Source organism: Rhipicephalus sanguineus, chromosome 5 (genome assembly GCF_013339695.2).
Source record: "Rhipicephalus sanguineus isolate Rsan-2018 chromosome 5, BIME_Rsan_1.4, whole genome shotgun sequence".
Lineage (NCBI taxonomy): Eukaryota > Metazoa > Arthropoda > Arachnida > Ixodida > Ixodidae > Rhipicephalus > Rhipicephalus sanguineus.
Genome location: NC_051180.1, coordinates 17,882,360 through 17,908,196, shown reverse-complemented (window position 1 = coordinate 17,908,196; position 25,837 = coordinate 17,882,360). Strand labels below are relative to the sequence as shown.

At 48.1% G+C, this 25,837-nt stretch overlaps 1 protein-coding gene across 2 annotated transcripts in view; it reads right to left on the bottom strand.

Annotated features, from left to right (window-relative positions):
- Nucleotides 1-25,837, bottom strand: part of LOC119393311 (zinc finger E-box-binding homeobox 1) — a 604,428-nt gene that overhangs the window by 442,632 nt on the left and 135,959 nt on the right. The window contains exon 1 of one of the 2 annotated variants that reach the window (XM_049416199.1): nucleotides 11,725-12,568. The exons of the other annotated variant lie outside the window; for it this stretch is intronic. Within the exon in view, the coding sequence (XP_049272156.1) occupies nucleotides 11,725-11,779 (55 nt within the window). The 5' untranslated portion in view covers nucleotides 11,780-12,568. Of the gene's footprint in view, nucleotides 1-11,724; nucleotides 12,569-25,837 lie in introns of those variants that run through there. 2 annotated transcript variants of the gene reach the window in all.

Below are 25,837 nucleotides of genomic sequence, written 5' to 3'. Positions count from 1 at the left end.
TACACACGCAGCCGTGGAGTCAAATTGCCGAGTCGACGCGCGGATGCCGCTCTGCAGGGCCGCGTGTATACGGAGTCCACCGCCAGCCTTTTGCCCCATTTGTAAACAAGACTCGCGACCAGAGTGTTTCCTGAAAAAATTACTAGACAGAACGGTGGCGCTAGTGTCTACGGGAGTTTCAAGTAGTGCGCCTCAGCCAGCATCCGGGAATAATGGGCATAGCGCATGAATTGCCCTCATTTGGCTCCAAGTGGTTTGGTGACTTTATGGCTACATTTATGGATACATTTTCATTGCATTGTAGATTAAACGCTTTGTCAGTACTACAGTCACTCACGCATTGTGTAATTACCATAGCATAGAACTGAATGATTGCAGGAGCAGAACTCTCTAGTAAGTAATGGTTGTAAACAAACACAATGAGAATGACCGAAGAGCGCGTTCGTTTGTGAACACCGTTTGTGTCGCGTTGACGCAAGAGAAATGCTGGTCACTGGTACGGAAGAAGACAACGTAGAAACTCTAGATATAGTGAACAATTGTGCTGTGTACAGCAATAGTCCGGATGAATAATTTGCGACTTGATACGTGTTTAGCATTTCTTTCAGCAGCTTTGGCAGACCGACCAACCGGGCAGCGAACAGACAATCTGTACAGCGAACAAACAAATAAATATGTCAATTGCAAATATTTCTATGGCGCGATTTGAACTCCAGGCGACTAAGCACCTAAACCCAATGCTCTGAGAAATATGCCGAAGGCGCATGTCTAAGCAGCAGGAATTAAACATCTTTAAGAATATGCGAGCACGCGCGTTTTCCACAAGGCTTACGGAGTGTTGTCGAGTCACCGTTCAGTGGAATTTACGGGCCAATAAGTATGTTAAGGACACGGATTTATCAACATTTCTATACGCATTGACTGTGACCATCACCATTTGATGAATTCTTCCGTAAAAGCCTTTTCTCTCTTCTTTTTCTTTTTTCTCTTTGTGGTCCCCATGAATCTTGTTTGAAAGATGGCTGAGCGTGCGCTATAGTTTCACGCTTGCCAACAACCACACAGGCTTAGGCGAACTGTGGGTTTCCCGCTGACCGTAATCCGTAAACACACGCACGAAGTGGAGGCGACTACAACAATATAATGAACGACAAGAGGAAGCAGCCAGAGCAAGCTGGAAAGAAAAGGAGCTTAACCGAAGACGCATGCCTGTTCACTACCCTGCTCTGAAGGCGTGGAAATATAGGAAGAAGCTGAGAGAGAAAGATCGATACGTGCGATGCATCACAGCTGGAGAGGTTCACGCAAAACGAAGTAGTTTGCAGGCGTTGCTAACATAAATCGAGCAGAAACGGAGTAGGCCAGTAGCGACGGTACACGAGGCAAAAATGGGGCCACGCCTTCGTACGCCGAGGTATTGGCAGTGCGTCGCGGTCGTCGACAAATATTGCGCCCCGCCAAGATGAGAGAAGGTGCCTCTTGGAACCGCTCGCTGTCTCCACACCTCACTGCGGTGAGACCAACGAACAAAGAAGCTGGCGCAACCGGGAGCCAGACAAACGAGCCAGAACCGCGTGCTCGGATGGTGCACCCTGCGGGTTCCTTCTTGCTGAGGTGCTTGCACTCGGCTCCAAGGCAGTGACACGCACCGGCGAACCTTCACCGGAGAGAAGCCAAGATAAACGTTCGTGTACACACTTATACAGCTGCTGCAAAGAGCCTGCATGCGGCCAGAGGTGGTTGGTGCTTCCTCGCGTGCACGACGACGGGGACGATGGCGGAGAATAGGATTGAATTGTATACTGCTGCGGTCCCCAAGCTGTGTTATCCTGGAGATTTACTACACATTGATAAAACACAGAACTTCCATTGCAGCCATCGCAGAACACCATGAATTTAGTACAGTCTAGCATCGTGTACTTACGAGAGAAAAAATGTGATCTTAGCAGAATTCGTTGTTGGCCTGGTGTGTTATGCCTATTTGAAAGGAAAATGTTGCGCGATAAAAATACACGTTTCCAAGGAAGGGCACGAGGGATAAGCAAACGAACGCTGCTCGGCTATCTTGTCAGCTCTGCTGGTTCCAATTACTGTAGAGCTCCGCATCCAGATGTCTTGTGGCCCTAATCAAGCGAAAGATTGCAACAAGACTGGAAGCAACGACAGTAGAAACGTTTGAGCATCTCAGTAATCTGAAAGACCACGTAAGGACGCACGTAGTGGATGCGATGCCGTTCGCAGTTGCGGAAGTGTAACAGCTGAAGGTACTGCCTCTTGAAAGAGAGAGAGGGGAAAAGAAGGCAAGGCAGAAAGGGTAACTAATCGTTGCTCTGTTCGAAACCCTACACGTGGGAATGGGAACGTAGAGTATAAAGAAGAGCGGAAAAGCAACTGCGGAACTACCCAGAGCACTGTATCATGAGAAAAATAACTGTCACTAAATGCCGCGATAAGTCCGAAATTTTCCTATAAAAATGTGTGCGAACAATACGAGGCGTTCTTAGCAGAGCCACAAGGGCAGGTATGTGGCCGACACCTCGTGGAGAACATCAGCCGCGGACAAAAACGTTCGCCCCGAAAGCGAGACGAGGGCCAGGGCCCGAGCCAGCTCATTTTTCATCGTCGCAACTTAGCGCCCTCTAGGCCTCTTTCTTTTATTAATTCTCCAGCGCCGCCAAGCAGATTTTCTCGAGCGTGCTAGTATACCTTCTTTTACACACCCACGATCAGGAGAGATCACTCGCATGGCTCGTTATAAATATGCGAAGGTTGAGCCGTACGGAAAGGAGGGGCAAGGAAAGTGCAGGAAGCGCATAAATCTCTACGTTTTCTCCTGTCCGTGTAAATTTTCTTAAATTCGTATATGCACGCGTGTAGATTAGGTTCTGCCAGAAGCCATATTCAGCGAAAGTAAAGAGGAAGTCTTGAGCGGCTGCTGCGCTAATATGCGCGAAGTGGCCACGCACGCCTGTTGGCGCTATCGTGCGCAGCGAAACTGGCTTCCGCATGGCGCCAGGCATGTAACACGTTATGGGGATCCTGCCCTAATGGAATTAGTCTCAAATCTCGTCCTCTGTCGGCGTGTGTGGGGAATGGACGAGTGAAAGAGCGGGATGTAAAATTGAGAAGCAGAGCTCGTTATTAAAATTGAAAACAGGAGCTGGAATTTTTACATATTTCTTTTTCTTATTCTGGTTATGAGTTTTGATTGCTTACTTTCCTGGATATGCTTTGGGAGAGAAAGATAGCAGCGTAACTGAAACGTAACTGCGTGAGCACCCATTTAATGTTACCGTGCTTTCCTACGATGCCAAATGCCGCAGTCCTTTTAGGCAACGCTAAGGAGAGCAGGCGAAAACATATATATGCTTTCATGAGACATTCGTTAAATTAGGTTTACGTTCTCAGTCTACTGCCTTTCTCTCCCGCGCCCCCCCCCTCCCTTTTATTTCTTCCTTTCTTTTGTCTTTCTTTTCTTTTCTTTTCTTTTTAACTTTCAACACCTCACGTGGGGTTGTACTACCTACGGGATCAGCCCACCTTTGTCCAGGCGACGATGTCGTGTGATGACATCACACATTTTAGCAATCTGTGACGTCATGATGACCTCGCGGCATGACGTCATTGATGTCGTTATGTTACGTAATTTTCGTTCCGTTCGTGTTGCCAACGCTAGGCGCCGGATTTTTCGACCCATGAGATGAGGCTTTCGCCTTAAGGTATCTCGAAGACCTATTCCAGCCTCGCATGTCACCGTTTTTTTTTTTATTGAAATGATGAAATAGGAGAGGTTGGTGCCATTATGGTGGCACCGGCTACTCCTTGTCGCTTGGTGAGCTAGCAAAATGTGCAGTAAGAAAAATAATAAGGTCACGAAATGCAATACAGTAGAACACACGATGGGAAAATACACACAGCCGATCATGCACATGGCGGTTCAGATACGTCTAATAGGTTCATATGCACACAAGCGTTGTATAACAAGTTCAAATAGGAAAAGTCAGTTCACATGTAGACGTTCAAACTCATTCTGTTTTGCTTGACATACACAGGAAAACACACTGACACAAATGATTACACATAAAATCAAACGCACAATCACAACATTACACACCGTATAACTCAAGCCTTTCTAATCTGCACAGTTACATCAACAGTCGCTCTGCGAAAAACACGTATAAAAACACGCGAAGCACTGCGGGTCAAGAACACCACGAGAGTTAATTGACCTTGTTGCTGCGTGTCAACATCGCACGTTTTACATAATGTCACATGTCACGGCAGGCACTTTTCGATACTCTTCTCAAGGGAGCCACTCACTCACTCATTCGCTCGCTCGCTCGCTCACTCACTCACTCACTCACTCACTCACTCACTCACTCACTCACTCACTCACTCACTCACTCACTCACTCACTCACTCACTCACTCACTCACTCACTCACTCACTCACTCACTCACTCACTCACTCACTCACTCACTCACTCACTCACTCACTCACTCACACGCATGTACGCAGGTGCGGCTGGACACATGTGCTGGCTAATAAATCGAAACAAAAATATATATTAATAGACATATGATTTACTTACGATACATCCGCACGAATAAACCTGGCGAGAATATAAATTATTTGGTTCTTAATTAACTAATGTGAGTATATCTGCGTTAAGACAAGTGATCCGCACTTCATGACCAACCGAGTGAGAAATTATTAAAAAGGTAAATTGCCTTGTGTCGTGGCTCACGGATCCGACTCCGGTAATATACGCAGGCAAAAGCGGCGAGCGTCGACTTCCTTCAGCTCCCAAACATATCCATCAGACTACCGCGCTGGCTATGACCGTTGCGCCACCCGGTGACACCAATCCTCAACAGTCGAATAGAAAAGCTCGCTCTGCGCCGGCAGTAGGCTACTGACAAACGGTGAGAGCAGGGACCTATCATACACGTGCGATGCGCTCACGATAGAGACGTACAGCTCCGGGCGTATACTTGTAGGCTCTTAGACTGTCAGAATCGAACAATGACATCAATACCCTTGGATTTACGCACGCAGTGCGACTACACAACGACCGGCATGGCATTTTATTTAGCGTACTGGTTGTTGTAAAAAGGTAATAGTTGGGGTTTTACGTCCCAAAACCATGATATGATTATGAGAGACGCCGTAGTGGAGGGCTCCAGAAATTTAGACCACCTGGGGTTATTTACGTGCACCTAAATCCATGCACATGGGCCTCTAGCATTTCGCCTCCATCGAAATGCGGCCGCCGCGCCCGGGATTCCATCCCGCGACCTTCGGGTGAGCAGCCAAGTACCATAACCATAAAACCACCGCGGCGGGTGTTGTTATATAAAGAGAAAGGCCCATCATTCAAAAGCAGGCAGGTCTGCTGGTGATCAGTTTGCTTATACGCTGCTCTCCACGCTATTTATTAATTATTTATTTATTTAGTACCCACAGTACCCATTTAGGCATTGCTGTGGGACTTCTACCAAAATTTCCGAGAGCGTTGAATTATTCGTTGACGCTGTTTAGGTACTATTTGTGCTAATGCTTGCAATTAATTTCCTAATTTTTTTATCGCACTGATTTCATGGCGTTTTCCTAACTGTCAAAACCACAGTCTGTTAGGGTGGTCGGTTTTCTACGGAAGGTCAACGCGCCTGTTGTTAAATTAATGAGTAAAATTTATATAAAAGGGATGCCCTTGTGTCCTATATTTGGGCGCGGGAATATTGGCAAAATGAAAGTAAATGGGCGAGAACTTCACACTAGGATTGCACCCGACTCAGCCAATCATGCATGACTTACAAAGCAAAGACACAAAAACCATGGTGGGTGCCTTAGATAAAAAAAGAAACATTTATGAACGTGATGCGCACCATGCATGCACTGGATGATCCAAAGAGGAAGGGAGGGGGATGTCCTGATACCCTCCCTCACCCCACCCTTTGATTTATTTTTTCATTGCACACCCAAAAGAGAGTACCTACCACGTCCTCCCAGAAGATGACACCCCCCCACTGCCCCTCGGAAAAATCATGTATCCGCCCCCCAGTACTATGTCATGTTACAGCGTCGTAAAAATAGATCAGGCGCTGTAAACCTCTTTAACGTTAACCCGATACCGTGCATATTCTCTGCTCCCTTAGGTTCGTCCGCATAGGCTCATATAGACGCGTATGCGTCAATCGAGCCACAGGCGCAGTTATACGCTGCTGTACTTCAGTCTTTCAGGGGACGTCGCTTGGAGCCGTCTCTACCACACCTAATATCTGTATCGACCTCAGAATGGCTCACCGGAAACGAAATCCACCAGTGCTAGAGCACAAAGAAGCCACGCTTAGCTCGAAGAAAAATCTGCAGGGTTGGGGGGGGGGGGGGGGGGGTATGTGGGGAAGGGGGGGGGGGGGCACCAGGCTGCAGTCGGCGCTCGCGAAACCTATAATCACCGTCCACTTCGATCATCTCGCACACCTGGAACTCGACGATAAGGGAGAGATCCCGCAGGTCCCCAACGCCTCGCTCCGTCGCGATTCTTTCTATTTTTTTTATATTTAGGCGTTGTCTCCTTTCCTCAAAGCGACACTGGACAGGTTGCACGGTACTTTCGGTTACGCTGTCGCGTTACTTCCCCGCAGGCCCAGTGTCGTATAAGTCGGATCAAGAAACGCCTCGATCACGCGGTGGCTGAAACGCTGATGTGACGGAAAGGCGTTACACTCTGCCACTGAGGCGATCATAAGGCGCATGTAATATTGAGAGATGTTCCACACGTGGTCTTGCGCATTTGGTTGTCTCAAATATGCACACCCAAATGCTCGTTCTGGGGAAATCTATATAGGCTGATGTGACAGAGCCCGCCCAAGTGTATTAAGTGTATTGAGTGTACCACCACCGTCTCTTAATCGCGCGTACAGCTAGTGACTTCTACGGTCCTTTCATGACAAGCGTGCCAATAACCAGTATATAATGTAACCATGAACCACGGTGAAGAGTGGAAGAAAGTAGAGAAGTATTAACATTAGCTTTTCATCGTGTTGTTTTACAACAATAATTCAGGGAAATGACCAAGCGGACGCAGCTGCCCGATCCGCTCACGACGGCGTCAGCACTATCGCCATTCCCGTTTCAGATCGGACGCCGCAAAAGAACCTGGTATGCTAGCCCGTCGTCTAACGTTGGACTTGTGGAAGTCATCATCTACATTTACAAGTGCATGGCTGCATGCCTTGGACCCTGATCTTGAATTACGCATCCCGTCCACCTTATCACGACGTGACTCTACCCTGCTGTTCCGTCTATGGCTTGGAGTGGCCTTCTCAAGTGCCTATTCATTTATTATTGGAATGGCTGAGAGCCCGTCATGCAAAAGTCTGCAGCTGCAGCGAAACAGTCGCGCACCTTCTCTGAGAGTGCACCCGCTTCAACTCCGAAAGAGCGGCCCTCTCAGCCGCATTAGGCCAGCTGGACAACCGCCCTCTCACGGAGAACAAAATCCTAGGACCCTGGCCTACCCGGTCATCAGCACGAGCCGCTCTGAGGGCGTTGTTGCGGTTTCTCCAAGCAACCGGACTCAATGTCAAACTGTGACTGTTGGAAGAGAATGTTGCTGTGTAGTTAGTACTTGGATCGTGCTACGGCCCATATGACTGTTTTCCTTTTTTTTTTTTGTCGCCTGCTGTCGTCGCAAACTCTTCCTCTCTTTCATTCTTTTACATCCCCTTCCCCTTCCTAAGTACAGGGCAGCAAGCCGGAAGCTTCCTATGGTTAATCTCCCTGTCTTTCCTTTATCTTTCTCCCTCTCTCTCTTTTTACACCAATAATAATTCATATGGCTTAAATAAAAGCTGCGTCAAAGTGCACTGCGTAGACGTATGTCACGCTGAGAAATATTTAGCTATTTATTTGAATTATTGATATTATAAAGTTATATAACTTTAAAATATCGCTTATTGTCTATAACTCAAGCTTGCAGTTGATTTGGGACGCAGGGTAAATCGATAATATTACTTCAGTACTGCGTTTGCCCACGCAGTGACGATTAAGCAACAAATTTTGTGCGATAGCGTGCCTTTCGTTCACGAAATATCCTCCATTCTCGACCACATACACCTTAGATATTCAAGGACGTCAGCTGTTTGTGTCGTGCACTGGCAAGCACGGCGGCCAACGACAGCGGCAGGTCGCTTCGTGGAGTACCACCTCCCGGGTCGCCAAGTTCCAATCTCGTCCACTTTCCAGAAAGTGCACTGTTGATAACGAGCAGGATGATAACTCAGGAGGAATGAACTCACAAATACTTCACCTCAGGCGTCGTCGAAGAGGCACGCATGCAGCATTGTATCGCCAAGGTGAACTATACGTTTACAGGCGTCTTCCTCGCACTGGTTGCTTTTTGTACTTGTATTTCTTTTCGTTATTTGAAGTTTTGCGGCACCCGCGAAAACACTTCTCATAAACAAGCATCAAGTATTATCTTTGCTCAAGGACAATGAAAGGCATTTTTATTTGAAAGGCTTTTTTTATTTATGGGGTTTAACGCCCCAGAGCAACTCAGGCTATGAGAGACACCGTATATAGTGGAGGCCTCCGGATAATTTCGAAAGTCTGGGATCATTTAACGCGCACTGAAATTGTTCACTACACGGGCCTCTAGCGTGGGGTGCCTTGTTCAATACATCAAGTCATGCGGCTGAAAATTTGGGTACTCCGCAACGTAAAGGATAGAAGATATCAGATAAATTTATCCCAAATCGATATTAATCGTACATCAAGTGGAAGCTGCAGAATACTGACTATATCTTGTTGTTGTTGTTGATTATGATTACGTTGTTGTTGTCCACATATGGGAAGGTGCGCTACATTAGATCTCGCTATTCCAATGCACAGTTAGAACATTCCGAGAACCGATATCACCATCGACATATACATGCTGTTCTCTTTCCTTTGCGACGTTGACATAGTGAATTTTTCTGACCAGACTTGGCGACAACAAAAACGAAGCGCGCGTGCACTTTAAAGCGTCCAAAGGTCTCTCTCGGCGGAGGCGTTTCTCAGATTTGCCTGTCGAACTTGAACCAAGGTGCGTATCTCGATAACGCCGACGGTGTATACATGCACGGGGCAGTTGGTCGAACTAAGGTGCTATCTCCACTTAGGGGATCTATAGGACCGCGGGGCTGTCAAGCATACTGACACACTTGGTAGAAACCATTATCAACGGCGCCATGGTCTTGTTGACCTCCGTCCTTTCCTGGCGCTCCTATCTCCAGTGTGTGTACTTTTTGCGCCCTGCTGGTGATACCAGTGCACCGCCGAAGCTGACCCCGCCGCCACAGTTTTGAATGTCATGACCAAGGTGCAAGCGGTGTGCAAGAAATGCGGCGCTCAAGGTTGACTTTCGTGGCAGCAATGCATGGCTCGCTTCGCAGTGCTTTCAGCCACGTCAGAACGCCATTATTGAATGTTTTAAAAAACACAGTAAATGACGTCATATGAAGGCATTCGAAAGCCATAGATGCCTCATCAAATGCGAGCTTTGACCGGCGGCGGCGTCGACACGAGTGATGCAAAAAAAGAAAAAAAAGAAGAAAAAAAAAGAAGAAAAAAGAAATCATCATGACGTAAAGACATCACCATATGACGTCTGACACACATATCACCAAAATTCGTGACGTCATCATGACGTCACTGTGGTGCGACGTCACATGATGACTTCACCACATGACATCCTCACTTGGTCAAAGACAGGCCGATCACGGAGCAGTGCAAAACCACGTTAGGTGCAGTAAGTTTTCGGAGGGGAGGTGCGGACTGTGGCAATAACTGGTCGAGGTAAATTAAGTGCTTGTTAGTTAACAAAAAATCGCACACCAAAAATCAAGGAAAATACAGGTACGACATCATTCGTCGATCCTCCTCTAATGAACCACGCAAGGTGCGGGAAAACACCGTGACATAATCGACACCTAGCGTGTTCGTGCGAAATTCAGGAAGTCACTTGAACAAATGTGGACGAAATGCACAGCGAGTTCGCTATAATAAAGTGTTAATATTCGGGCCTCCTGTATAGTGTTTTCATTTACCTGCACTTCCGTGGAGAGTCTTATTAATTCAGTAAGTCCATGCACTTTACTCACGTTTGTAGGAGAGGTGCCTGGGCTCATGCCAGCACATTGGACTCACCTGCAGGAAAAAGGCAGAAGAGACTTCATCAGGACACATTCACTCAAAGAAAGCACATTCGTTCGTGTTTTCGTTATGATTTAGCGTCTTTCTCAGTGCGTAATTGCGCTCACAAGCTTTTGGTGTTGTTCATACTTACTTCAGTCATTCAATCATTTTAGGATCCAGGTTTCTGAATTTCAGCCTTTTCACGAGCGTTGCAATTTCTCCCCGGCCGCGGCGGCGCAGCGTTTTCTTGCTGCTGGGAATGGGATCACAGGTTTGATTCTAGACCATGGAAGCAGCGTTACCTTTCGGGTAAGACAAGCATGCCGGTACAGGTGTTGTGTTGTCTTATTACGACTGCCTTACGGTTTTGTAGGCTACGACAAACAGCACCCAATATATGTCATGTTAAGCTGCCCAAGGATACACGAGAAACGTATTCATGCAGGACAAACGTAACCTTTATGGTTACCTCGGGGAAACGTTGAAGCAACAGCGGCTTGAAATAGCAATGGCAAATAAGTTTCGACGAATTCCATAAAAGAACAATGACGTCACAAAGTGTTATGACTGCTCGATTGTATGAGAAAACAGCCCCAAAATTGAGCTTAGCAACACCGGCGCCGTTACATAAAGCCCAAAAGCCAGAATTCTCGCCTGCTTAAGGCCCGTGTACTTAGATTTAGGTGCACGTTAAGGAACCCAAGGTAGTCGAAAGCACTCCACTGCGACGTCCCTCGTAATAATATCGTGGTTTTGGGACACTAAACCAAAACAATTATTATCAGAATTGTCGTCGCTTGTAGGGGCAGCCATTTTCGGCCGGGGGCTGCGGGTCATGTGAAACGAATAACCATGATACAACGTTCGACATGCCCTATATATGCATCCTGCCTGTGTTCGCTCGCAGTCAGGTGTGACGTAATCAAACATGTAGTCCCTGAGCTTACCGTGGCCACAGGTTATAAGTGGGATCATATAGCTTTGCTCTAAAAGCGGGCACAACAATAAAAGAAGCTGATCTAGGTCGAGCAGAAGGCACACTTATCAGTAACGGCTGCTGCGACTGTGCCTCAAGAAATTCACACCAGACTTTACGCTCTTGATATGAATAGACAACAAAGTGCTAGAACATTCGATCATATGCACTCCTAAAGCAACGTGTATGGCCACTTACAGTGCTTGGCCGAGTGCATCGGGCTAAAGCAAACGTGATTCAGATGTGGGTGTTATCGCTTAAGATGGCGTGCTGTTTTCGTGACCTCCCCATAGATACCGGACGGCGGTGGTATCATATTTTATTTTATTTGAAACGCCGTAGTGTCTCTTGGCAAGCGCAGGTCCCCTCTGAGAATAGCTTGTCTTTCAAATGTGACGCAAAAATGTCATGATCTCGTGACACAAAAAAAAGAGAAAAAAAGGGGGGGGGGGGCAAAACTTCCTAATAACATTATATTTCATTACTTCGCCTGAGTACAAGTATTGACGACCTATTGAGCGCAGTTTAATTGACTTATTACATGTGTATGGACACGGACGACCCACCTTTGTTCCAATGGAACGTCTTGAAGAGGCGATGGAATACGATTTTAGTGCGCATCGCAACTTCGCGATGGTATCCTGGCTACAGACTTCTGCGAAGAGGCGGTGAGACCTTCACCAAATTCAGATTTCACTGACTGATGATCAAAAGTCACCCGAAGACTCAGTACAGTGGACAGCAGCTAATCACTCACAAAAGTCATGGACTGATGAGCGCAGGGCAGATTGTGTCAACTCCACGTGGCCATACCGAAACTGACCATGAAACACAGGCGTGAAGCTTAAGTCACTGTCATATTTACACTCTTTCGTGGCCGGTTGACGTCGAGTCCGCCTGAGACGAACAGGAATCGGTGAACGAGTCAAAATCCAGTGGACCACAGTCCTATAGTGACGCGCGTGTTCAGATGGGCTTCTATTATAGCGGGCGGTCGAAGCGCAACTATTGCACTGGACGACAGGGCGCGCACCGATCACCCTTCTCGTTTTCGAGGTTCAAAGTTCGGCGACGCTGAGCAAGGCAGGCGGCTGCATTCCGTGCCCAGGGATGGCCGATAAGGCACGCCGACCGCCGTTCTGCAGACTGTGCACATGCCGCGGGCTGCAAGCCACCGGAAAGTCCGTCGCGGACGCGCACGGAAGTGGTTTGTTTTTCGCCATCTCGAGGCGTTCCGCCGCCCCCTAGAGCAAAGGTGCGCTTCTGGAGTGACCGTTGTCAACCCAACTGCACGCTGCTGACACTGCAAACTGGCGTGATGCTTTGGCTTTAGTGGGCCCTTGGCAAGCTAGGCTGTCGCGTTGCCTAGGCTGCGTGTCGGGTGCATGCGCAGTACGTTACTCGTATATCGTCACAGGATGCCGCATTGAAACTCTTTGCGTGTCCTGATTAAAAGTTGATAAGTAGAATATTAAGGTACAGCGCGTCTTGAGGTGAAACATGAAGAGAAAAAAAACAGCCATCATGAATCAGCTATTTCCATTCCTGCTGTGTGCGTGATAGCGCACCTGATAAGCAGAATTTCGTCAGTGCGCATGTGCACACCAGTGCTTAAAAGGTAGTGCTCAATGCGTTTATTGGTTGATTCAGGGTGTAACCATTAGCCTGTAAGCTTCAGCAAAAAAGGCTGTTTTCCAACCCTTGCCTGTTCAATCCCTGACACAGACACAATTACTCACAAATGCGTTCGTTATTTACGTGTAAAACTTTTTTTTCGTGTCAAATTCCTGTGAAAAAAACGCCAAATTACTGTGAAATGACAGGTAACCAGAGCTGTAACGGCGCCAGCGTCTACTAAACAACATACATTTTTCAAAAATGGAGCGTCGAATGATGTAATTATTTACTGAGAAGACACGCTTGCATAAAACTTAGTACACAATATTTCATGGCTAGCAAGCTAACTGGTCTTTGTTTGCTTTTTTTTTATTTCCCTTTTTCCTGTTAGTGTAGCGTTTCCGAAGTCTAGCGCTTGCATGTTCTCTTCGGCAAAAATTATTTCTCGGTCCCCAATACAACAGCGATTGCACAATTCAAAAAGCGCACCGTGTCTAGTAGGTTACAATGTTGCATGACGCGTCTACGCGACATGCAACAATCTGACTTTCAACACGCAACTCTCGACAGCGGTAAATCGGAATACTGTCAAGCTCTGCAGTGCAGGAGGAGTCACGGTGTCCGAACCGGGAAAAAGGCCCGTTCTCCTCGAGCGCCTTTCAACTAATTGTGCCGACACACTATCGAGTTTCTCTCCGAAAGTGAATACACACGCACGGACCTACCCAACGCGCACCGCCAGTTTCCAATTCTCCAGCTCTCCTTCTCTACTATAGTGTCTCCTCTCCCATCCAAGCTCAAGGTGCATGAGCCCAGTTCACCTTCTTCTTCGCACTACCCTCTGGCCAAACACCTTTCGCCTTGCGCGTGCAAGCCGTACACGCTAACAACGTCTTGCTCTTCTTTCCAGCCCTGCTCTTCCTCCTCTTGATTGCTTCTTTTTCTTCGTCCTCCCGCCTGTTTCTCCGAGAAGAACACGACCTCTATAAACTACCTCCGCTCTGTTCCAGGAGAGGCCCCTCAATACATTTACCTCGTCGTCCCTTATACCCCGAGCTGTGTTCCAATTAAGGAGTGCCCAGCCTTCCACCGTTCCCGGCCCGCAAGAGCTCTCTTCCCGACCCACCACATTTTTTTGTTTATCATTTCTTCCGTTTCTCTAATCTGCTGTCTTACCTTGGCATTTCCCTTCTTTCTTTTTTTCTTCCCCCGCCATTCCTCTTCACATTCCCTCCCCCTCTTTTCTTTTCCAGCCACAGCTACGTATAGCTAGCCTCTTGAGGCGGGAGGATGAGCACCGCGCAACACCTCCCCCCCCTCCCCCAATTTCTCCGTCTTCTTGCAGGACTCTCTCAAAACAGAACGGAACCCTCGCCGCAGCCAGAAAAACTAAAGTACCGAACGCCACAAGCAAGGTAATACGGTCAGAAACGCCAGGCAAGTGCCCAAAATCGTTTATCCAATCTGAGATCACTTCCCTCCGCCGTCTGTCCTGCCCTTTTGCATCTGTGTGCATTCGGAACCTCCGCATCCGTCCTTTTGCTATCAAGGTTCTTCTTTTGCTTAGTAATCTTCATTTCAGAATACCTCGTTCTCGGCACTTTTGTTTTTTTCTGCTTACATGTGTGACACGGGCTCACGGTGCATGTTTTTTTGTTTTATTCTTTCTCTCTCTGGTGTGTCTGTTTCCTCTGTTCATAGACAGCTATTATAAACGCGAACAATCCTCCGCTGTCCCTGGCAAGCATTGTTGTAATCGCTTGCGCTCCACCCCTTGCGTTATTTTTCTCTTTTGTTTCCTCATGTCTGTTCCAACAATCCCCGAGCCAACAAAAGCGACTGCTCTTGTTTCCGTAGTGCCGGAGCTAGACGCCGTCCTCCCTTGATTCTGCTTCGTTTAATTCAACCTTCTGTCCCCAATAATCATCTCAGGCCCAGGTCGCTCCATCGTCGCATTTGCATCCCTGAGTCATCTCCCGGTAAGTACAACGCGGCCTTATGTCGGCTTCTGAACTTTCATGTGTTCACCCCCAAATAAGTTAGAGTGTTTTCTGGTGCGCGTGCGCACGCGTGTGTGCATGTGCGCGCGCGAGGAGAAGACTTGTTCTGCTTTAAGCAGCAAATGCGGCCTGAGCATCAGAAAGCTGCCTTAGCAATACATGCATTCGTGTAACTCGCGAATTCGCAGAGCACTCCGATGAAAAATAAAATAAATAACAGAAGAAGCAGACAAGGAACTCAGTGTCTTCCGGTACCAGAGCATTTGATGCAACGTAGCGAAGTAGCAATTATGATAAGCATTGTCTTAAAGAAGGTTGGCGACGCAGTGACGCTCTTCAGCCAAGGATGTCCGACGGCCGACTAGACGAGGCCGCCTACACCAAGTAACTAATGGCGTCTTCGGGTGGGCAATTTTGAGCGCTCTGGGGCGCTCTGGAGCGCTCTGAAAAGTGGTTCCGCGTTTGGTTGGTATAATTCAAGAGCTCGAAATACCTTCGGTTGGTTCTTTCGGAGCGTCAGCCTCCGACTCGGAGCGCTCGCGACCGCTCCGTCTTCGAAGTCAGAGCGTGGCGCGATCTGGCCGAGCGGGCGGGTTAGGTGACACGAAACGCCGCGTTTACCGTCAGGTGACCGCATGACAGGGCACAGCGCGCAGTTCGGAAGGGGACAGCATCGGACGCTTAGTACTTCGTGCACGTATGTTGGACTGTGTTCGTGTCGTTTTCGATCGTTTGTGTGACGAGTTCACATCTACCAAGCCATAACTGCACCATGTCGAAATGGGGGCGACTACTGAAGGCGGAGGAAACGTCAGTGCTGTAACAGCAGCTAGCAGGCGAATGCCTTGAAGCTACCAGCTCGGACGCTCGATGCCATTTAGCGCACGAACAGGAATGTTTACCCGGCGACTTCCCGCGCTGGCTGCATGGTGGCGCTGCAGGCGCGCTGTTCCTAGAGTTACTGTATATGCTACCTTTAGGTAGCAGAGTTGCGCATCTGTCTTCCAACGCCGCTAGCAACCATGCATTGCGGAGAAGCTGCCGCTTGGGCCAATTTTTTTATTTCTCGACGCCGCCGCTGCAGCGAACTGAATTAACACTCGTCATCGACAGTCAATGTTTATTGCCGGTCTTCGACACGCCAGACATCGGCGTCACGGTAGGCATGTCGCCTGCAAAAACGAAGTGCGACTTCACCGCATAGCTGTGGTTGCTAGCCGGACCTATGCGCAACTCTGCTACCTAAAGGTAGCATATACAGTGACTCTAGCTGTTCCTAGCTGCTCCGGGATCGCCGATGCATTCGATTGGTACGCTGCCTCTCGCCCTCCGATTGCCGGCTGCCTTCGCATCCGCCGACTCCGAGCCAGAGGACCGGAGCGACCATCCGAATGCGCCATAAGTGCCAATACAGGCGGCCAGAACCCCACACTGAGTTGATATTGTTTAGGAATCGCTATCTCAGTATGAACGCGAAGCAAAGTCCAGCCCGCTATGTTGCGTTTTCGCTGGAGCAAGTTTGGCACGAGGAGAGCCAAGTCGAGAGCGAAAGTGGAACTGGTTAAGTTGTTCAGGCCGCGTGACATAATTGTCGCGAGATGTACGTTACTTCAAAAGGGAACGCACAGATGGTAGCACAAATTGAAACGGTACGGCAAATCTGTCAAGAAAATCGCTCCTGTATGCGTACTTACAAGACAGTCGTTATGGCGAAGGTCATGATGCAGTTGCGCAAGTAAAAACAAAACAAAACAAAAACGAGTGGATTGAAAGCGAACATGACAGTTGGGCCATTCTGCCCTCTCATGTGATAGTTCTGCATGTCTTTTACAGCGACGTTGTCAGTCGACTACCCTGTGTCGTCGTCGTAGTAGAAGTAGCAGTAGTAGTAGCAGTAGTAGTAGTAGTAGTAGTAGTAGTAGTAGTAGTAGTAGTAGTAGTAGTAGTAGTAGTAGTAGTAGTAGCAGCAGCAGCAGCAGTAGTAGTAGTAGTAGTAGTAGTAGTAGTAGTAGTAGTAGTAGTAGTAGTAGTAGTAGTAGTAGTAGTAGCAGTAGTAGTCACGCAGGTCACGTGACCATAGGGGGAGTGAATAAAGATGATGATGCTCGAAGTGACAATGATGGTGATGCTCAATTATGATGATGATGATGATGATGATGCACATGATCTCGCTAGCCAATCACATTCATTCGCGCAATTACAGCTTCGCCGTCCGACGGTTCTCACGGCGTGGCACTGGCTGCAATTTTTCTTCATTCGTTTTTTGCGAGTTTCAATCTTGCTTTCGACCATACCCGCATATTCATAAGCGAGCAGGTGACCTGGCCCCAAGCCACAGATTTTCGCGCCGTTGCGAACAAAACCACGACCCACTCCACGCACGTGCGATGTCACGTCTCTTCTGTTACGAACGATACTGAGAACAAGCACTCCCTCGCCTCCCTTCACCTTAATTTTCTTTTCTGTGGCGAAGGGATTACATCTGATGGGAGGATTACTTGTTCTTCAGTATCAGAACCTCCACGTATTCCCGCTCATTCCCGTGGTTCCTAATTTTCTTTCCTCTGTCGTCGTCTCTCGCTCGTATAGTTCACTGAAGAAGAATCTCCTCTTAAGAATTTTCTTTGCCATTTTTTTTTTCTTCAATCCTCTCACACTCGTTCTTTGCAGCTCTTGTGTTTCACGCGCCTCCTTCACCTTCATATCCGCACCATTGTAATCAGTTTGAAGCAGGCGAGGCCCAAAGGTTGAGGATATAAGGACACTAAGAAAACAAACAAAAAGAAAACAAGAAACTGAATAGAGAGAGATTACTTCACTCTCCATTCGGGGACGAGACCTGAACCACTTTATGCGGCCTACCACTACCCCCGGAGATTTCGAGGAAAATGATAGAAGTGAAAGGTAGGCGACAATGTAGGCAGAAACTACGCAGGCACGGTGACAAGAAAATTGCAAAGAAGTTAAAAGCGACAGCCAGGGGTGGACGAATGGGAGTGGGGTCTCTATAGAGAAGAAGAAATCTTTTGTGTTATCGTGCCCGCTTGTCAGAGAAATTGCAGATTGCGAAGGGCCTCAGTAACATCCCCACCAAATGAAAAGATTATCGCGGGGAAAGGATGAAGCATTAGGTAAATTTAAATGAAGGGATTACGCAGGTCGCCTGCTCTTAGGGGAGAGTGGATACACAAGCTTATTTGTAGTCGTATTTGAACTGTGCTAGGCTCGGCGTGAATGGTTTATAAGTAACACGAATGATGGTGTTTGCTGATGTCGAATATGCAGAAAAATGACAATAAGAACTTACAGGGTCCTTTATGCAGTCGCATGTATGAGAGAGAAATCAGTATCAAGAAATCATTTCACAGGGAAACAAAAACTACACGCCACCGTATAGACATGTTGTATCAACACCGTATTTTGCAGGAACGAACACACAAGTATTCTAACGGAATAGAATTGCAAAATCGAGTGTCCATCCTAACCGTTTATTAATACTGTTATGTATTATTTTTTGACGAGCTTATTTTCAGTGTATGTACCATTTATCCCCTTGAAAGCTTGGACCTCGGGGCCAACAGTTCTCAGTAAGAGTACAAAAAAATAAAAATAAAATCTCCAGCAGCAAAAAAAAAAAAAACGAAGCCATCATCATTCTTCAAGGCGCACCACACTGGTCCGTTACACTGCTGCAGAAAAAAAAAAAACGCCTCTTAAGATTAACACGTTAGCGTGTATCAAGCACCCTCTCAAAGGGTGGGAACTCCAAGAAACTTTAGAATACTTAGCGCTCTATCATCAGCAGCCCGTCACAGTTAGGAGCGATCGCTCAGCCGATACACTATACCTCCGCCGGAAAGAACACAAAACTTGGGAACGTGTAGGACGGGCGCTCTTAAATCTTCTCGCGAGTGAAGCCTCCCCGAGTAGCCCCGTCAGGAAAAACACGATCGCTTGTTGCTGGGCCTCGCCTTCAATTACTGAAGCTGATTTAGACCGAAGCCGAAATTCTCAGTCACGTTTCGCGCATCGCGGAGGTAAACCTGCATACCGGATAGTCGGAGGGAGCACGCGCTGTTTCACTTTGTGCGGCCCCGAGAACTTCGCGTATACACTCGCGCATGCATACACAGTGATCCCGCACACGACTGTTCTTTCTCCTTTTCTGTTCCAGCTGCAGCCACGGTACTCATTGAGCAAGTTGACTGTGTCCGCGGGTGTGCTTGAGAGTATACGTTCTCAAGGAGGGAGAATTTGAGACAATACTTTCAACGGCGAGTGTAAAGTAGCTCCTTTCGCTCGTAGACAAATGCGTATCTGTATGTGCTAGGCGTTCGTGTACTATTTGCACGCGTTAGATACATTCCAGAGAAGTTTCAATAGGATTTTGGACGTTCTATAGAGAAAGATAGTTGCTTCGATGAGCGCGAACTTCTGAACCAGGCTCGCTTTCGTAATTTCATCAACGCCACTTATGACAAGTTATTTATTCCCAGAAGTGTTCTGACTGTGCAAAGTGAAGCTGTAAAGGAAGAACGAAAAGACGTCTTAGTTGAAGCAATGGCACGTTTTTATTTATTTTTTTTGTGCGGCACTTTATTTCAACAGCTTTTGGAAACTACGCTCAGAACAAGATCACACCGAAAAGTTCTGGACTAGACACAGATTCTCAATTGCTCGAAATGTATGTCCGTAAATGTGGCGTTTCAGTGACAAGCTCGCATATCATTGAAGGTAGTTTAATCAGCGCTAAAGCCAGCAAAATGATATAGTATAGCACCCACCCACACGGAAGCGAATCGACTTCTAAGACCATTCGCACTGTACGTGCTTGGCTCACATATACAGAGCAAAGGGTTTGTGCCACATTCTCGCCACTGAAGCTGTCTTCCACTTCGCGAGAAAGACGCCCAGAAAACAAGAACACGAACGTTTAAAAAAGGAATCGCAGAAAAGGGGAGGAGGCAATAAGCGCGGGCGAGGCTATATATGTGATCGCGGTATGTCGTAGCGCAGCAAGCGGTTGTCTGTGGAAAAGAAAAGAAAAAAAGAAAGAAGCGGCTTCGCTCGCGGTTCGTCCTCAAAACGGCAGCGGCTCTGCTGCAATGTGCGCGAGTCGAAGGTACCTTAAGCGCCGCGCGGCTTCCACGAAGCTCCGAAAGGGTGCAGGAAAGAGAGGGCGAGAAGAACCCGGTGTCTCAAAGGTGCGCGCCACAGAAACAAAAGGTACAATGGGGCTGAAAAAAAAAGAGAAGACCCTCTTCCTCCGGAACGGTCGTGCCGATGAACGACCAGAAAGAAAGGCGCCGAGAGGCTGTATGGAGGAGAACGACGCGGCCGCATCCCCGCGCGCAGGAAATGTCACCGCGCTTCGCGTAAAGGGTAAAACAAAAAGGGAAGACAAAAGGGGAATGATAAAGGGAGGACAGGAACGCCAGGTTATCGGCTGGACGATTGTGCCGGTGTTCTGTACGTTTGTGCGCGCCAGGGACGGATGACGGTGAGGACGCGAAATGGAAGACGGGAAAAAGATAAAAGGGAGAGAATGAAAGGGAAGTCGGGAACACGTTGCGTTGCTCGACGATTCACCCTGCACTTTCTCTAACGGTTATTCCGAGGGCGTGTAATTGTTCCTAATGACGATCCTGGGAACCGTCAAGGGAGGTCGCCGGGCAAAGAAGGACGAACGGCAGCCAGGGGAAGAAAAGGAAGGGATAAAAAGGAAAGAACCTTCCTTCGCATCCGAAAGGTAAAACGAGATGGAAATAAATAAAGGGAGGAAACAAAGGAGAGACGACAGTGTGGGTGGGCGGAAAGATGGGTCCGGGCCAGAGCTGGAAACCGGAGACAGTCTTCGGGAGAAAGAATGGACGAAAGGGTGAAAGAGGCAATGGGGCCTAATGGAAGTGGACAGCATTTGTCTCTCGCCATTGTTGGTCCGGTCTGGAGCAGGTGCGCCCTGCCCCTTGCCGCTCGTGGAGGGTTTCCACGCGCCGTTTCTCCACAGCGCTTCTTACGAGGGCAGCGATTGAGGTAGGGGGGATACGCGCTGCTGAGGAAGCGCTACAGGGAATGGAAGAGCGCGCCAACTCCGGGAACGTCACGTGACTCGGTAGCCGCACTCTTGTTTTCTCGCTGCTTATCTCGATGAATGCGAAACCTAATCGGTTGGATATTGTTGCAATTGCTGCATGAGTCGGGAAAAGTTCTAAAGCGCTCGCGCTCAGCCTTTCTTTCCTTTTCTTTCGACATCGAAGCTGTGTTAGAGCACCCGTAGTAGTAGTAGTAGTAGTAGTAGTAGTAGTAGTAGTAGTAGTAGTAGTAGTAGTAGTAGTTAGTAGGAGTAGTAGTAGTAAAAGGAGGAGGAGGAACAGAAGTAGTAGGCGTCAAGCAGGTCACGTGACCAGAGGGGAAAGTGAATTAATAAAATGAAATGATGATGATAATAATGATGCTCTTATTCAAATAAATAAAACAAAATGATGATGGTGAAGACCTTTTTGTACCGACAGTCACCGTCATCTTTACGGCTTCAATGCCTGACAGTCCTCACGACGTGGCACTGGCTTAATATTTTTTTCTGCGGTGCGAGATAACGCTAACAAAGCGATATACTTGACAGGAACTTCATTTTTTTAAATGCGAAGCATTTCTTAGCGAACCTTTGACACTTTGAGCGCTTCTATCTACGTATCTATCTATCTATCTATCTATCTATCTGTCTATCTAGCCGCCTACGTCTGGGTGCTTTCACGATGGCCTCCTTAACTTGGTGTAGACAAAAATTGGCCTGGGAGGGTAAGAGGATTTGATCAATATGATTGTCGGGTCATGACATGAATAACGTGAAAATCCTGTCGCCTACGTCGTCAAACCCTTTCCACTAGACACGTGTGGCACATAGCCGTTAGTCAAGGGCCGCGGTGTACGGGTACGCGCCACAGGGGATTGACAGTTTATATCTACCCAGGAGCGGCGAGAACAGACACTGGTAACTTAAATGCTAGAGCGTTAAGGAAAACCAACATCGGCAGCGTTGACTCGACGAATGGAAAGAATGAAAATTAGGATCGCAGCAGGAATCGAACCCAAGCATTCTGCGTGGCAATCAGGTATTCTACCACTGAGCCACGCCAGGTCTATAAACTGGTTTGGAAAAACAGCCTATGCAGGCGTAATTTCGGTGCAACGTCAATTGTAGTTGTGGTGCTTGCTATCTAATTTTACAAGAAAAATACTTACCTAGTGATGTTGCACCTCAGATATGCATGATATTTAATTTTTGATCGACAACGTTCACAAGTATGAACAGCCGTACCAGTTCAAGACGGCTGGCCCTTGGGCAAGTGGTTCAACTTTGGCCGAGTGGCTGAATCGAGGGACGTGCCGACAAACAGAAAGACAGAAAGACAGACCAAAATTTCTGCGTTTAAGTTCCCCAAGAAAGACTATCGTCTTTAAAAAAACACTACGTGGTACTCCTACGATATGTACTCCTACGATACAAGCGTCATATCAGATTAACGTCTGTGGTTCTAGTGTTGGGTCCGCTTTTATAGTAGTCTAATAAACATTACGTTTTTATTCCTATGATTCAGCAAGCTATATTGAAGCATTGCTCGACCCCGGAGGAATACATTAACGAAAGTTACATATTGCCGCGCCCGCTCTAATGCAGACAACGAAGAAGATGATGTGGGCTCGGACAGTCTCGCGGAACGGGACTCTGACCGAAGAAGAAGACGTGTTTTGTGTCTATGGTCTTTTCGATGCCGTGTCCCCCCATTAAATCTATACTTACACAGAGCTGGTCTGACGATATCGCCCCTATGTCAATTCTGCGGAGAATTAGAAAATATTGCACATTTCTTTTTGTCATGCCGCAGATATTCAATTATTAGATCTCGACTGCTCATTACTCCGCTGTTAAAAATAGGCTTAAACTTAACTGAAGAAATTATACTAAGCTTTGGAGCCTCAGGGTTGGGATACTGCCATAGGGATGCCTTCAATGCCGTGTGTAATTTCATGCAAACCACTAAACGTGTACCATTTTAATCTTCCTTCAAAAACGCTCTTTATTAAAATGCGGTTCAATATATCTAATCTCACCAAATTGTTCTGATCAGGGTAATACGGCTGTCTGAAATACGAGCGCAATAGCATAATTTTTGAAGTATTAATTTGATGTCTTATTTATTATTACCATTTCTACTCTTAATTTTTTTTTAACCATTTTACATTCTTCGAATAACATTTTAAGCTTCAACTACATATTCTTGGCCCATCCCCCAGAGTGGGTACGTGCCATAGAAAAGAAGGCAAAACAAAACAAAACAAACTATGGTCTTGTCTATGCTGCTGCATAAAACGGGCTGCTCGCTCTTCTGCAAAACGTCTTGGTTGTCCGTTTACGGTGCACCGCGACACTGGTGGAGGTGCTGGACCGCAGCCCTGCCTGATGCTCCACACTCAATCTGGGAGCCGTTCATCGAGTCCTGACGCGCCGTCACCTGTTACAACTCCCGTCCACCGCTTCAGTCGGCGGTTGCTAGGCCTCTCTCCTGAGCTGACCGCCTTCGAGGAATTGACTACCAGGCCTTTCGTACATCTGCCAATGGCCAACACCAGCGCGCCACAGGTTGCACATGGCACCTCTTCTCCCAATCCGCCACAGGTAACTCTTCTTCAGCCACTTGTACCTGATCGCTTCAGTGGTGCCCCACATGAAGATGTTGAAGATTGGCTTGACCACTATGAACGCGTTGCCGATATCAATCAGTGGAATGCTCAACAAAAGCTTGCCCGCGCATATTTCACTCTCGATGACAGCGCTCACACGTGGCTTGAGAATCGAGAAGGCCGTATCTTGACATGGAATGATTTTCGACAGCAGCTCATTGACACCTTTGCTAGCGTCGATCGTCGAGAGCGTGCTCAACAGTTACTAGATTTAAGAATTCAGAAACCTAACGAAACTGTGGCAATGTTTGCCGAGGACATGACACGCCTGTGTCGTAGGGCTGATCCCAACATGTCCGAAGATAAGAAGTTACGCTACCTTATGCGCGGCGTGAAAGAACAACTGTTCGCCGGACTTGTGCGCGATGCCCCAAGTACTGTGGCTCATTTTATAAGGGAAGCAACTGCCATTGAGCGAGCTCTGCACCAAAGACCAAGGAAGTACGATCGCCTGTGCACTAGCACCCCAATCAACGCCGCCTCCATGACTCTGGACAATCAGAGCTCCCTGCGTGACCTGATCAGGGAGATTGTTCGAGAAGAACTTCAGAAGCTTTGGACTCCCACAACGGATACACCCGTGGCGGCCGTTGCCGAAGTCGTTCGTGACGAACTTAGGCATGCTTTCTCTGCTGCTGATCCTGGTTACGACCAGTGTCAGATGACTTATGCCGATGCTGTCCGACGTCCACCACCCGTCACAGCTATCGCGTCGTACTACCAGCCGCCTACAGCCGCACCTTCGTCACACCCTCAGCAAGAGGCCTTGAGACGTCTGCCTATGACTCCGATGCCATCATGCCGCCAGCCATCATTTGTCGCCCCTCGATCACCATCACAAGAGGACACCATGGGACGCCCGCAATTTCGGAAAACGGACGCTTGGCGCACTGTCGATCGCCGGCCCCTCTGCTTCAACTGCGGTGGTGCAGGCCATATAGCTCGCTATTGCTGGCACCGTGACACAGCGTTTCGCCCTCCTCGGCCGTGGTATGACGGTCGCCGCGCCAACGCCGACTACATGGCTCGCCGTGACGACGCTAATTTCCAAGGCCCTCCAATGACGCGGTCTTCCTATAACGAGTCGCTGCCCCATCACCAGCCCGACCTTCGGCCACCGGTCACGCTCTCCATCCCCTGCACAGTCGGCATCACCGAATCGGCGTACCTTTGCTGACCTTCGTGGGAGGAGGTCGCCCAGCCCACGCCGGGGAAACTAGAGGCGGCGACCTCACGGGGTAAGGTCGCAGGCCGACAACACGAGGATAAAAAGCCCCCAGTACTGCCGCTACAGCACGACGTGACGCCGACGAACTTTAACAGCGACGAAATTGTGAGCGCCGACCTTGATGTGTTTGTTGATGGACAGCAAGTGACGGCCTTAGTCGATACAGGTGCCGACTTTTCCATAATAAGTCAAGACCTCGCCGCTCGTCTCAGGAAAGTGAAAACGCCGTGGACGGGACAGCATATAAGAACTGCGGGCGGTCAATTACTGCAGCCTACTGGACGATGCACAGCAAGAATCGGCATAGGAGGTACTTCTTTCGTCGCGACTTTCATCGTTCTCCCAGCGTGCTGCAAAGATTTAATTATAGGAATGGACTTTCTCAGGGAGCACGGCGCTGTAATCAACTTCCCGGACCGCCTGGTTTCGTTCTCCAAGAGTCCTGGTCTGACTGATTCTTTATTGCCGCAAACACATCTCCTTTCGCCTCAATGACGATGACATAGCTGTCCCGCCTCGATCGTGTGTCCTTGTTTCAGTGGTTTGTGACGTACCGTTTGACGGTGAAGGAGTGGCAGACCGAATAACCTCGCTGCTTTTCACTCACGGCATTTCAGTCGCACGAGGAATAGTCCATGTCAACGAAGGGCGCACGGACTTGCTGTTGACCAATTTCAGCACAGAGCGCCGGCACCTTCCAAAGGGCACAGCTTTGGCCTATTTCGATGAGGTAGTAGATGTCCGCGACTGTTTTTCAGCACTCGAAGCAACGACTGCACCAAATCTCCAAGACCTAGCACCTATCCTTGACGTCAGTCCTATTTTACCTCAGCAGGAGCGAGAACGCCTTCTAGCGCTGCTAGCCGAGTTCCACGACTGCTTTGCGTCGACCTCAAAGTCGGCCGGACACCCCTGACCAAGCATCGAATCATCACAGAGGACACAGCGAGACCAATCCATCAAAATCCGTATCGTGTGGCTTCAAAAGAACGAGAAGCGATAGAACAACAGGTAGCCAAAATGCTTGAAGACGATGTGATTCAACCGTCAAAGAGTCCCTGGGCGTCACCTGTTGTTCTAGTCAAGAAGAAG